The 14,459-nt window shown below is 39.3% G+C and overlaps 1 protein-coding gene across 1 annotated transcript in view; it reads right to left on the minus strand.

Annotated features, from left to right (window-relative positions):
* The window catches only part of CSMD2 (CUB and Sushi multiple domains 2), a 974,125-nt gene that overhangs the window by 77,115 nt on the left and 882,551 nt on the right, over nucleotides 1–14,459 (minus strand). The window contains 4 exon segments of the mRNA XM_078157010.1: nucleotides 2,404–2,592; nucleotides 4,797–4,943; nucleotides 6,416–6,604; nucleotides 8,614–8,727. Of these exon segments, the coding sequence (XP_078013136.1) occupies nucleotides 2,404–2,592; nucleotides 4,797–4,943; nucleotides 6,416–6,604; nucleotides 8,614–8,727 (639 nt within the window).

Here is a 14,459-nt window from a genome sequence, read left to right on the forward strand (position 1 = left end):
CCAAAAATGTTTTAAACCATTTTTTAATTATTTTGGGGTTATGTGGTTAAGCTTAGATATGTAGGATAGGTCACACAGTGTTGTATTCTGAGCTCCACTGTTCTTTGGAATACATTATTCCATTTCTTCTTCCTTTTCCTAGTGAGTATAAAATAGTCCTGTGTCATTTGAATGTCCTTTTCATTGTATTTGAAACTCTTTATCCTAATGGCTTGCAGAACTTGTCACTTTTCAAGTGAATTGTTTAATTTAACCACTACGTGTCTTGCTTTTTAAAAAAAAATTTAATTTAATTTTTTTTCTGGAAGTTATCTATGAATTCTTTTAGTTAGAATTTCATTTTCTATGTTTACAAGTCCTGGGCAGTTCTCTTCCATTATTTTCTTCATCATAATATTTGTCCTGTCATTTTCTTCTGGGAGACCTATGATTCTTAGGTTGTCTCTATGCATCCTGTCTCCAAGTTTGGTATGTTTTGCTAGCATAATGAACATATTTTCCTTTAATGTCTTTGTTTTTTGCTTTTCTTTTTCTAGGTTGTCCTTCACTTCTGTGTATTTGCATTCCCAATCTAGTATTCTCTCCTTTGTTTCTTTGGTGAGGCTTGTCATTGAAGATTCAAGTTTTTCTATTCTGTTTCTATTTCTGTTCTATTCTTTTGCTTTGAAGGATATAATTTTGCTCTTATAATTCTCATTTCTCTTTTAAATCACAGGAATAGCATGTTGTGGTTCCATATACTCCTCAAATTCCACAAGATTCTCTATCTTATCAATTGTTTGATCATTTCCCCTCATTTTTCAGTATTTATTCATAAATGCCTGAACTCATTTATTAGATCTGGAGACCATATTTCCTTTTGCTGTTACTGTTTTTTCCTATTGATTTTTATTTATGTTCAAGGTCTATGAGTTTTCTTCTTCCTGAAATCTTTGGTACTTACAGTCTTTTTTCTCCCTTATTTTCCTTATCAGTCACTTCCTGACTCCCTCCCCTCTGATTGTTGTTCTCTCATCTTTACCTCAGACTCTAGAGTTTCCTAAATGGCTCAATTCAGGTGTCATCTCTTATGTACATCCTTTCCTGATTTCCCCGGTTGTTAGTGCTGTATCCCTATATGCTCCCCAACCTCTAACAACAGAGGATAAGTTCCTTGAGATACAAACTGTTTTTTTTTTCCTTTAAATTCCCAGCACCTATTCAGCTGTAGTTACTTGACTACTCAGGTTCTCTGTTTCTTCATTCGTAAAATGAGAGGATTGAAGATTTTCATGCCTATATAGTACCTAAGATCTATATTCAGTTTAAAATCCTATTATACTATTATCTTAAGATGTGTTCTTGTCAACTGTCAAAATATCCCTAGACTTTTAAGACTGATTTTGCTGTATCTGAGAAATATCCCTGTTAATAGTTCGGGGGAAATAGAAGACACTTTTGACTAAGACTGTGGCCTTTAATAGCCCTTCAACAATCTTCTTAGCATTGGGTACAAGGGTTACATGAGGAATGATGCTGGTTCCATGACAAGGATACCTATAGCTTAGGCTGACACAAACCTCCACGTAAAGATACTACAAATCATGAGCCTGCTCTGCGGTAGGAATTAGGAATCTGGAGAATTGTTATCTGGCACCTGGGGGAAAATATGAGTATGACAGTGTGTGTCTGGTCTATGATCTTTCACAACATGACTAATTTGGAAATATGTTTAACATGATTGCACATGTTTTATCTATGTCAGACAGCTTGCTGTCTTGGGGAGAGGGGAGGGGAAAGAAAAAGAGAGGAAGAAAAATTTAGAACTCAAAATCTTATTAAAAAATGAATGTTGAAAACTATCTTTATACATAATTGGGAAAAAAATACTATTTTAAAAAATGGAAGATTCCAAGGTCTTGAAAGGACAAGAGCATGAAAGATTTAGAGAGGGAGAAAGAAAATATAGTGTAAAAGAGTCCACGCTGATAATTTCTCACATCATTTCATAGCATCATACCAAAGCTGGTGCTGTAGAAAACAGTACTTTTGGCAGCCTAGGGTCACAGGAGAGTAGGGTGTATTAAGGGAAACAAACAACCCCGACAAGGATTGTGATAACACTTCTAAACAGCATCTAATAAATGAACTCATTTTTAGTTAATGTGTCAAGGGGCTCAGGTGATGTAAGAGTGCTCTTTTGTGGAGCTCTATACAGTTTAGCACTGATGTGTCCTTTCTCTGTATATCAATATTTTCTTCCCAACAAGATTGTAAATTATTTGGAGGTACGATATCTCCCACAGTGCCTTGCTCAGGGATAAGAATATTCTTGTACTCAGAAAATAATGAAAAAAGTTACAAAAAACAAATACGACAAACATACAATAGGATATTCTGTCATCCCAAGTCCCTCGTTCTCACCTTGGCAGAGAGGAATGGCCTCATTCCACATGTAGTAGCCCTGGGGGTGCCAGGAACATATTGCCTTGCTGTGTCCAACCAGGCGATAGCCAGCATTGCAACCAAAGTGGATTGACCCCCCAGGATGGGTGATAGGCTGGCCAAGAATAGAGCCATGGAGTGGAGGGCTTGGAACACTGCAGTAGGGAGCTGAAGGAAGAGATAAAGAGAAAGAAGGGGCCTTTGGGATACAGATAAAACTTCAGAAGGCTCTTGGCATCCCAGTGAAAATGAATGTCTCTCATCATCAGGTACAGTCAAAGAATCGGTCAGTTTAGTTAAATAAACTAATGGGTCAATTCAATTCAAACAGTGAAGCTAGTTATGCCGACATAGCCACAGTTATACTCAGTAACACAAATTAATTCAGTTCCCAAATAGCCTAGGGCAAACAGCAATTTAAATAGGTTAGTTGCAAAGTTGATTTTTTGGTGAACTCTGGATTCTTATTTGTAATGGGTCTAAGGAAGGAGGTAAGGAGAACTAGAATGTGTGAAATCCCCAGAAAATTAATAATCTCACTTGAGCCCATAGTTTTTGTTTCTTTCCCATCAAAATTTTTCCCAGAAATACTCATGATGAGCTTGTGACTCCTGGTTAGAGGCCATGACCAAAGGGCAAAACATTACATGCTGTCCTCCACCTCCTCCTTCCCTCCTCTCTTGGCCCTTGTCTAAGTCACCTAGACAGAGCCAGAATCAGGATGGATTAGGAGAGATGTAAGGATCATATATCTGAAGGGCTGTCATGTAGAAGAGGAATGACACCTGTTCTGCTTGGTGCCAGAAGGAAGCTACAGAAAAGCAGAACTATGCCTAACAAAGGGAAAAAAATCAGAACTGTCCAAAATTAGAATGGGCTGCCTTTGTAGGTACTGAGTTACCCATACCAAAGGAGGTTTGGGGGCAGAGACTGGATGACTTGGCTGTACAGGGAATCCATGATTCAAGTAGGGGTTGCATTAAATAGTCCCTGAAGTCTCTTCCACCTCTGATATTGAATGATTCCTGGTGATAACACCCAATGCTCTTGCCAGTTTTCTGACCCTGCCTGATGGTAGTTCTATTTCCTATCTCACTTATGAATAAAAATTGCAAAATTTAGGAACTGGAAGAGATGTTGGTCAGTCCAATTTGTACCTGACAAGAATCCCCTATACAACACCCCAAATGCACTTAAGACACACACTTAAAAACACAACTATTAGTAGTAACACATGCATAAATGTGCCCATCAACTATTTGTGTTGCTTTTATTCGTTAAATACTAATTAGCTCAGTCCCTGCTAAATAGGTTCACTATCTGACACATAGTTGTCTGCTTGATGCAGGTGTTAAGAGATAAAAATTAAAATAATTTAAAGTTATTCTTTGAGAAGATGAATGAAAGTCTATGCCTTTTTTTATTTTTATTTTTGCCCCTGGATCAGGAATTCACTGCCACAAAGCTGTCAAGCTGTCTCTTTTTGGTGGAAGATCTCTCAAGTCTGGAGAGGGATAAAGGGAGAGAGAAAAATAAGTCAGCAAAGTGTAGTAGAAAGCCTGATGGACAAGGAGTAAGGAAGACTTGGGTTTGCATTTGACTTCTTAAGAGTTAGTCACTGTGTGGCCAAAGGTTTAACATCTTGAGTCCCAGTTTCTAAACCAACAAACTGGGGCTAATTACAGAATCTATCTCACAATGTTGTGAGGCTCATATAAGGTAATATATGTAAAGTGCTACACATATATTGGTTATTTTTTTCCCCTCAGGTATGCATGAGAGCCTCCCCCTTCCAGACTCACTTTGTCCTTACCTGGGCTACTTTTACCCCACACTCATATTCAAGGGCTTCTGAAAGGCAGACTGGCCTTAGAAATATTACTATTGAGGAGAAATGGGAAAGCCCTCTCCCTTAACCCTCCAGCCCTGAAGTATCTCTCCTATATCGAGTTTCTAAGGCTGAAATAAAACCAACAGAGAGTAATTTCATTTGTGTTTTTGTCTTTAAGAACCCTTTTAAAATTCAGATACTTTGTGGAAAAAAATACCTTTAGATATTACCAGATAATTCCTAAAAATTACCGATGTATTTTTCTAAATAAAGTATTGTGGATATCAGACAGAAAAAAAAAAAGGATAGGAAAGGAAATGTCTGTGAATATGAGATGTGGGGTATCAGGACCAGGGAGACCAGTATCAGAGCATCAGTGATGAAGCCACATTTCACAAGGGAGAGGATGAGGATAAGGATGATTCATTTATTGCAGAGGGGCTCCCTCGCCATTCTAGATATATAATGAGAAGAAGGGGAGTTCAAGGGGAAAACCCAAAGGGTTAATTTCTTGGCCTGGGCTCTTTACCCCTATACTTACCAGCATAGCGAATCTTAAAGCCTTTCCGATTGTAGGCATGGTCAGAGGACCAACGCAGATACACACTGTTTCCTGAACTGGTGACAGTTAGGGGTGCTGAGTAATTCCCACTCAAGGCTATCAACAGTGGACTCTGACCTGAGGGACCTGAGGGTGAGAGGAAGACATGTGCATAGTAAGGTTGGCAGGAGGCATAATGAAGTCATCTTGGCTAAGGGGTTGAACTATCAGAAATGACTGACCATTTCTTAGCCCCATTCTATGAGCCTTGCTAGCCACTCTAGCCCTCCTTAGTGCTCCATTCCCTTTAAGCTTCTTCTTTAACAAAGGAGGATTGGGACCTTGACCTAAGGCAGTCTATAATAAAAAGAGACCTTCGAGTTGGGGGACCTTGGTTTTTGTTTTACATCAACTTGCTGGTGGCTTTGGACAAGTCACTGTTTCACTCTGGGCTTCATCTCTACCACAGAAAAAAAACCTGCCCTTCTTACCTTTCAAGCCTATTGCAAGAATCAGTTGGAAAAGTACCAAACTTAACAAAGCTTATTATATAAATTGTTAAATAAATGTGAAGCAGTATAATCACTGTCATTATATAACTCCTGGTCCATATCACTGTTTCTACCCATCTTTGTGTCATAGATGTGTCTCTTCCTCATTTTGTCAACTTCCTAAGAATGAGAGAAAAAAGTTTTTTCTCCTGGGAAGGCACTTTTTACACTGCGGAAATGTGAGCTGTTATAATTATTGATAGCAATAACAGGTTGTTTCATGGATTGCCATAGTCAAAGAATCCATCACCTAGTGGCCATCCTACTGGTGATGAACGTCTATATCCTTAGCAAGTTGGTCCTCAGTTCAGATATCAATTTGTCACTGAAACAGTAAAAGGGCAATAAAATGTTGCATGATGGGCTCATGTAGGCTTCCACATATTCCATAACATTGTATGTGTGCATTGACTGACATAAGAGACATCATCAAGGCAATATATGATTGAAAAGGAGATAGGTCAGTGATACAGTGAGATCTAGGAATAGAAGGAAAGCCCAAGTCTTGCAACATACTGGTCCACACAAAATATTAAAAGGAAGGGCTCTAGAACATTGAATAGAAGCTCTCTGAAAAAATGTATGGAAGAAAATGGACGAGCATAGCTCGGAATAAGAAGCTATATAAATAGGTTCTGATCTGCATCAAGTAAGGAGTGCCCATATTTGTGAGATCAGAGATCTACTGAAGTATTACAAAGAGGAAGATAGTTGGAAGATTTTTCTCATCCTAAAATCTTTTGAGACACTTGGTCCTCAAATGAGGGCACTGATTCACCTGGATAAGATACATGGCTTTATTAGGACAATACCTCAGGGAAAAACTTGCTTTTACAGGGCAATCAGAGGGATAGAGCTGACTGGAAGGATACCTTTTTCCCTGGAAATCCTCTGACCACTTCTCACTTGTCAAGGACATGGAAACATCTTTAGAGGATGAGATGACAACCTCTGTTGCCCGTAATGAGCTGGAACAAGATATTGCCTGAGACCTGGTCCTCCCTCTAAGCTCTGGATGCATATCACCTCTCTTTGTCCCTAGCCCTTAGATATCTTACAGTCACTTACCATCAAAAATCTCAAACTCATCATACTGTTTCTCACTGAGGAAGTACTCCACCGTGAGAGAGACATTGTAGCCAGGCTCTACTCTCACCACCCAGGAGCAGGTCTGGAACTGAGGGTAGCTTCCTGGGTAGCTCTGACTAAGAATTACCCCAGTAGAGTCTGTCAAGAGTTCATCCATTGGACAGAGCACTTAGAGAAAAGAAAAACAAAACTATTAATAGTAATGCATGAATTGTGAACCCTTTGTATAGTCCTCAAGGAATTAAGACAAGGGTAACAGCTGGAGGGAGGAGATGGGTATGAGAAGTTCCCACAAGCCTTATAGCCTCACATTAGACCGCAATACTCACTTTAGGCACGTGCAATTAGTTTCCCCAAACAAATTACATATCATACCACATACAGTAATCCTTATTATTGATAATATTTTTTTGATTTAGTTATATAAATATATAATATATATTATATGTATAATAAATATATATGTATATATAAATAAAATTTATTGATACTTCTCCAAATATTAGCTTTAATATGCACTTTTCCTATGGCCACAGAGTGGTTCACACACTTAGGCAGTCATCTGGCCAAGGATGTGGTGGTTCTTACAGACTGACATGTGATGTTTGGTATCTACGGAAGCAGAGGAAGTTCCCAAACCAATAAAATCATACATGAACAGATTTTCAGAATTGGAAGGACTCTCAAGAGGGCATCTAGTCCAAAATATAAGTGAAAAAAGAGCCCCTTTACAGTATACCTGACAAATGGTCATCTAGGCTTTGCTTAAAGTTCTCAAGCAAGTGGGAATGCAGTTCCCCCTGGGCAGCCCTGTCATAGTAACGAAGTATGAAGGACCCATGTTAAGTATTAATGCCTGGCTAAGGATTATGCTTATTGAATAGTTCTTGCATCACAAAGTTTCATCAACAGCCCTTGATTATCTCTGCTAATGTGAGAAGTAAGACTACAGATTATTTACAATAGTTGCTAATTTAGAAGTACCTTCCCTGTGCCTTTGGAATGTACTGCATAAGTGCTGCTAGCAGATTTCCTTTCCTAATGACATCCTGGGAGAAGGCTCATGAGAAAGCTCTTAGAAGATGCAGGTTAGCATAGGGAAACCAGACTAGGATTAAAAATCGATCCCCCATAATCCACTAACAGCATAAGCAAATACCTAAAAGCTGTCTACATTTCAGCTGCTCCTGGCCACTGGCCTTCTCCTACCTTCTCCATGTATAGCATCCATGGACCAATATGGAGCCTGCCCCTCTTTGAGCCCTCACTCAGAGTGCCATGACTATAGAGACTATGGACTTGAATTTAAACTTTGATCCATTATGGGCACTCTTTCTAGGAGGAAGTATAATCCTCTGGTTTAAGGAAGGACAAGTAGCAAATATAAACAGAGTAAAAGAAAGCTTAGTTAAGTTATGCACGGTTGATTCATAATGAGTTATGAGAAGTTAGGGCAGTTTGGGGAACAACTCTCCTTGTACCAGGTGACACTTTCAAGAGAAAGAGTGCATGTGATTACACAGTCACTGACCTGGCACTCACTGTTCTTGCTGACAGGTAACATAATCAGTTTCTTTCTACCAGACTCAGTCTTCAGGAGAAGAGAATTACATTTAAAGCCATGCCAAAATTAGTCAACAATCAGAATTTGGGAACTAATAGTCAACTGGCAGCATGTTCTGTGATTCTGGGAAGGGCAAAGCTGGGGCGGCTGCTTTGGGCCACACTCCTTTAAATTTAGGAGGTTCTGATCACACCTGTCCACTCACCTATGTGGAGTGTGAATTTAAGCTAACCAGTTCCTCAATTATGATTTTCTGTCCCTCTCTTGCTCCCATGGAATCTAAAGAAAAGGCAGGATAATCAGTTGTCTCCATAGGCTTTTAGTTCATTCATACTAGCAGTCAGGGTTACTTGATGAAATGTATCTAACTCTTGTAAACAAGTAACTATGTAGGGAAAGAGGTGATTGTCAAATGGCTAATGTCTAAAATCCTATATTGAACAGACAGGGGTTTGGGTTCTAAAGTCTTTACTGAGATGTTTCAAACAAAAACTCTTCATTCAGATTAAACCTGCAAGGCTATCTCAGCACCTTCTCCTACCAATTTTCTGAATTCATGTCATGGGATTTCCCAGATACTAATCTGGGGAATGGAATAGTTCTTGGTAGATACCTTCACAGGTTGGAGGTGGTCCTTCAAACTGAAGATAAGTCCCAAGTTTGCACGTCAGGATTTCACTTCCCACCAGGGAAAATCCAGGAAGGCACCTGTATCTCACAATGTCTCCTGAGAAAGAGAGAACAAGGCTTCCCTAGTGACAAAGCCAGTGAATTCCCTCATTAGAGGTAATGTAGCATAGAATCTCACACCTGAAAGTGACCTGAACAGGATGTCCCATTTACAACATCCCTGCCAAGTCTCTGCTTCAAGACTCCCAAAGAAAGGGCAATCTATTACCTCCCAAGCTAGCCCATTTCACTTTGAAAGTGCTGGGATTCTCAGGATATTTTTCCTTACAACAAATTAAAATCTGCCTCTGTGCACCTTTGTTCCATTGCCTCTAGTTTTGTCTTCTGTGGCCAAAAGAACATGCATTATTCCTCTTTCACATACTTGAAGATATATACCATCCTCTCTTCCTTCCCAAATCTTTTCTTCTCCAGGCTAAACATCCCCATTCCTTCAATTAATCATCACATAGCCTAGTCTCTAATCCCTTCATTCTCCTGGTCATCCTCCCCTGAACACACCCCAGCTTGCTGATGTCTTTTCTAAAATGTGACATTCAGAACTGAACATAATATTTCAGACAGGGTCTGGTAAGAGTGAAGCAGAGGAGGGCTTTCCTCCCTTGTTTTGAACCCTATTTCTGGTTAATACCTTCAGAAATGGCATGAATTTCATGAATCCAAGTCACTCTGCTGATGCATATTGAGCCTGTAATTCAATAAAACTCCAAGATGTTTTTCAGCATAAATATTGTCTTGCTCTACCTTCCCAAACTTATACAGTTGTTATTCTATTTCCAAGAATAGGACTTGACATTTATACCTATCAAATTTCATCTCGTTAGTTTTGGCTCACCATTCTCTCCTGTTGGTTATTTTCTATACTGATGGTGTCATCCAATGCGGTAGTTATCCCTTCTAGCTTTGTGTCACCTGGATCAAATATTAATTCCATTGCTTGATATTTAAAGCCCTTCCCTACCTGGCTTTAACCTACCTTTCCAGACTCATTACACATTATTCCCTTGTATGAACACTACAGTTCATCAAAACTGGCTTTACTGTTCCTCACACATGACACTCCATTTCCTATCTCTGTGCCTTGGCAATGGCCGTCTCGCTTGTGTGGGAAGCAAGTGGATGGGAAGTGATCCTCATGTCCTCTCTTAGAATCCCTAATTTCCTTTAAGGCTCAGCTGAAGAACCACCTTCCTGATCCCCTAAGCTTCCAAAACCCACACAACCCCCCTTCCACCCCCAACCCAAAATCTATTTATCTATTATATGTATGTGTGTGTGTGTGTACAGATATAGATATAGATAGATTTATATAGATATAGATCTATATAGATCTATATCTATATAAATCTATCTATATCTGTATCTATCTATCTATCTATCTATCTATCTATCTATATCTGTACATGTACAGGTTATCTTCCTTGGCTAGGCAGTAAGTTGCTTAACAGAAAGGCCTTTTTCGCTCATTTTTGAATCTTTAGCACCTATCATATATTGAGCACTTAACAAATGCTTACTGATTGATCTAAAAATTTAAAATACTTTATGTATTCCTTCATGCAAGTCATTGATAAAACTATTGAACAGTAGGGCAAAAATCAGATCTGTGTAATAGTCCACTAGAGATTGTTCTCCAAACTAACATTGATCCATTCATAGCTACTCTTTGTTCAACTATTCAGCTAGCCCCAAATCTACCTTTCCATCGTGTCCTAAAGCACAGCATAAGAGATCTGTGAAGTGCATTGTGGCAAATGCATATATAGCAGGGACTGGGGAATCTGTGCTAAATCCTATTTTTGTACAGCCTGTGAGCTAAGAATGGTTTTTACATTGTTAAAGCTTTATTTAATTTAAATAAAGTTTTATTTTATTAAAAATGTAAAAACCATTCTTAGCTCTACAGGCCCATTCAAAAACAGATGGTGGGACGAATTTGGCCCTCTACTGTAGTTTGTCAACCCCTGACATATAACATTTCCTTGATAAGGTAAAAAGAAAATGAAATTAGTCCAGTATTACTTGTTCACAATGAAACTTTGATTCACTCTGTCATGCCTAGAATACTGAAATGGCTTTCTAATTGGTTGCTCTGCCTCAAGTCTCTCCCCACTCCAATCAATCCTTAATACAAGCAATTTTCCCAAAATGCAGGCCTGCCAATATCATTTCCTTACTCAAAAAACTTCAGTGCCTCCTTATTCCCACTTGTATCAAACATAAACTCACCTGCTTGGCATTTAAAGTGCTTTATAACCTGGTCTCAACCTACTCTTACAGTTTTATTACACATTATCACTTTTCATACAAACTGCAGTGCAGCCAAATTGGTCTTTTTACTATTCCTCACATGCAGAACTTTATTTCCTGTCTCTTGATTCCCACTGGTTGTCTCCCATACCTAGAATGCACTTTTACCTTAACTATGCTTCTCTTAATCCCCAGCTTCCTTGACAGCTTAGTTCAAGGACCACCTTCTATTTAAAGTTTTTCTTAATTCCCCTAGCTACTACTACTGTTCCTGAAACATGTATATATACATATATGTATGTATATGCCCACACTGTGTCCTCTTGCTAGACTAAAAACTCCCATTCCTTATTCCCATTCCCCTCAATCCATTCCCCCCATGCCCATGTTCCACTCTAAGGCTACCCACCTTCTATTGTGCTCTCTGGAATGCCTGTTCCATATTGTTCCATAGGCAACAAACTTGCTTTCATCTTAAATCTTTTCTTTTCCCATTTCTTCCATCTTCTGGCTCTTACTGTGACCTGGCTCCCTCCTGATGACATACGCTTCTTGGCCTCCCTTTTTAGCACTGGCTAGTCACTTAACCTCTGTTTGCCTTTAAAAAATATATTTTACAGAAAATATTTCACTCATTCCCCCTACTAACTGGTTGAGTAAGGGGAGTGGTAATATTCCTTCAGTTTCTTCCTCAGCCACTCTCACTTAGTAACTTCTCCTTTGAGGTTCTTTCAATCCACATCTACCACCTAATCAAAATCCCAGTAACACTCTCCTTTTTCCCCTCAATGAGTTCAGTGAGTAGCTCACAGTTTTTCCTTCTCAACTCCTCAAATTCAATTCCTCAACTCCTCATATATATTACTACTCCTTTAAACACCCTAACTTCACAGTTCCTCAACTAATTTGCAGTGAGCCACTATTCCACCCCACCTAAGCTAAACACAAAGATGGTTGTACCTTTGACCTTGCCATTGCCCACAAATGAACCAACATTTCCATGTTTGTGAACTTTGAAATTTCCTTATCTAACATTCTTTATCACACTGTATTGTCATTCCAATTCTCCCTCCTCCTTGTAACCACAAATTCTGTCTTTTGTCCACACAGTGACCTCCAATGCCCTGACCCCTCAATTTTCTTTCAGGCCATTCCCCTAGCACTAGCTATACTCTCCTTTCTTTCATTCTTGACCCACAGTTCAACTCTACATTTCCTTTTCTCTCTTGCATCTGATCTTGCCCTCCCAGGCCTCAGCTTTGGATTACTCCCACCATCTGCTGCCTTCACTCTTAACGTGTGATGCTGGATGAAACTAGAGAAAATTACAAAGGCATGCTCACTGGGTCCACAACAAATTTACATTACTTAACCTCAAATGGCACCTCATTGCTGCTAGGCAATCCTTCTATACCTCCCTTATCAACTCATATTGGAGGCAGCTAGGTGGCACAGTGGATAGAGTACTAGGCTTAGAGTTGACAAGGCCTGAGTTCGAATCAAGCCTCAGACACTTACTAGCTGTGTGACTCTGGGCAAGTCATTTAGCCTCAGTTTACCTCAGTTTCCTCATCTGTAAAATGTAGATAATAATAGTACCTACCTTCCAGGGTTGTTGCGAGGATTAAAATGAGGTAATATTTGTAAAGTGTTTAGCATACTGCTGGGCACATAGTAACTCCCATAATACTTTTAACTATTATTATTATTACTAGTCCAATCCCCACAATGAATTTTAAAACCTTTTCATCCTCATTCAAATTTTCCATGGTTCCTCCTGTTCCAATCCCCTCAGCTGAGAATCCTGCCTCATAATTTACTGAAAAAATTGAGGCCATTTGCCAAGAGCTCCTTCTTCTTCCCTTCTCATCTCACATTACCCAGATATCTTCTGCCACTATGTTCTCCTTCACCCTTATCTCACATGCTGAGGAAGCCCTTCTCCCTGTCAAGGTGAATTCCCTCTCATAGACAAGTAATTCCATGTTTGTTTTCTCCAGCAGATATTCCCTTCCATCATCTACACACTCTTCTTATCTTCAATCTCTTCCTGACTTCTGGCTGCTTCTCTGTTGCCTACAAACAATCTCAGGTCTTCCCAATCTTTAAAAAAAAAACTCCCTTGATCTATTCATACAACTAACTATTGTCCCATATCTATCCTCCCTTTTATGGCTAATCTCCTTGAGAAAGCCGTCTGTAATAGATTTTCCCATTTCTTTTCCTCTCACTCTTTTCTCAGCTCTCTACAGTATGGTTTCTGATTTCATTATTCAACTGAAATTGCTCTCTCCAGAGTTACCAATCATCTCTTAATTTACAAATCCAATACTTTTTTTCCATTTCTCATTCTTTTTGACTTCTACAGACTTTGACATTGTCAGTCACCTGCTTCTCCTAGTTACTCTCTTCTCATTAGGTTTTTGGGACACAACACTTCCCTGGTTCTCCTAATTATCTGATTATTCTTTTTCAGTATCCTTTGCTGAATCTTTGTCCATGTCATACCCACTGACCTGTAGGTGTCACACAGGAGTCTGTCCTAAGCCCTCTTCTCTTCTCCCTCTATACTACTTAACTTGGTGATCTAATCAGTTTCCATGGTTCAATTATCTCTATGATGATGATTCTCAAATCTACTAATCAAACCCTCATCTCTCTGTTGACCTTCAGTCTCTCATTTCCAACTGCCTACTGGACATCTTGGACTGGATGTCTCATAGATATGTTAAACTCAACATGTCCAAATCTGAACTCATTATTTTCTCCTAAAAATGCTTACCTCTTTCTAACTTCCCTAATTCTGTTGAGAGTACCACCAACTTCCCAGCCACCCAGGCTCGTAACCTAGGTGTCATCCTTGACTCCTCACTTTTACCTCCCATGTCTAAATCTGCTGCCATTTCTGCCTTTGTAGCATCCCCTGACGCTCCTTTCTTTCCTCTGACACTGCCACCGCCTCATTACTTCAAGCTTGAACTACTGCAATAGCTGCTGGTTGTTCTCCCTGTCACAAGATTCTCTCAACTCCAATCCACCTTCCACTCAGCTAATGAAAGTGATCTTCTTAAAGCACAGGTCTGACCATGTCACCTCCCTACTCAATAAACTCCAGTGGCTCCCTATCACTTCCAGAATCAAACAAAAAAATCTTCTTCTTTTTAATCAAAGCCCTTCATTATCTGTTCGCCCTCCTCCCATGTCACACACATATCTTTCCAGTCTTTTTACACCTTACACTCTTCCATGTACTCTTCTAACAAGTTACACTGGCTTTATTGATGTCCCTCAAACATGATACTCCCATTTCCAGATTTTCTCTGGTTGTCCACCATGTCCAAAACATTCTCTATCTCTCTGTATTTCTGCCTATTAGCTTCCCTGGCTTCCTTCAAGTCTCAGCTAAAATCTCAGCTTCTACAAGAAGGCTTTCCCAGTTTCCTATAATTTTAGTGCCTTTCCTCTGTTATTTTCAATTTACCCTGTATATAGCTCATTTATATATAATTGTTTGCATGT

This window comes from Phascolarctos cinereus, unplaced genomic scaffold (assembly GCF_003287225.1).
Source record: "Phascolarctos cinereus isolate Bilbo 61053 unplaced genomic scaffold, phaCin_HiC Scaffold_726;HRSCAF=1367, whole genome shotgun sequence".
Lineage (NCBI taxonomy): Eukaryota > Metazoa > Chordata > Mammalia > Diprotodontia > Phascolarctidae > Phascolarctos > Phascolarctos cinereus.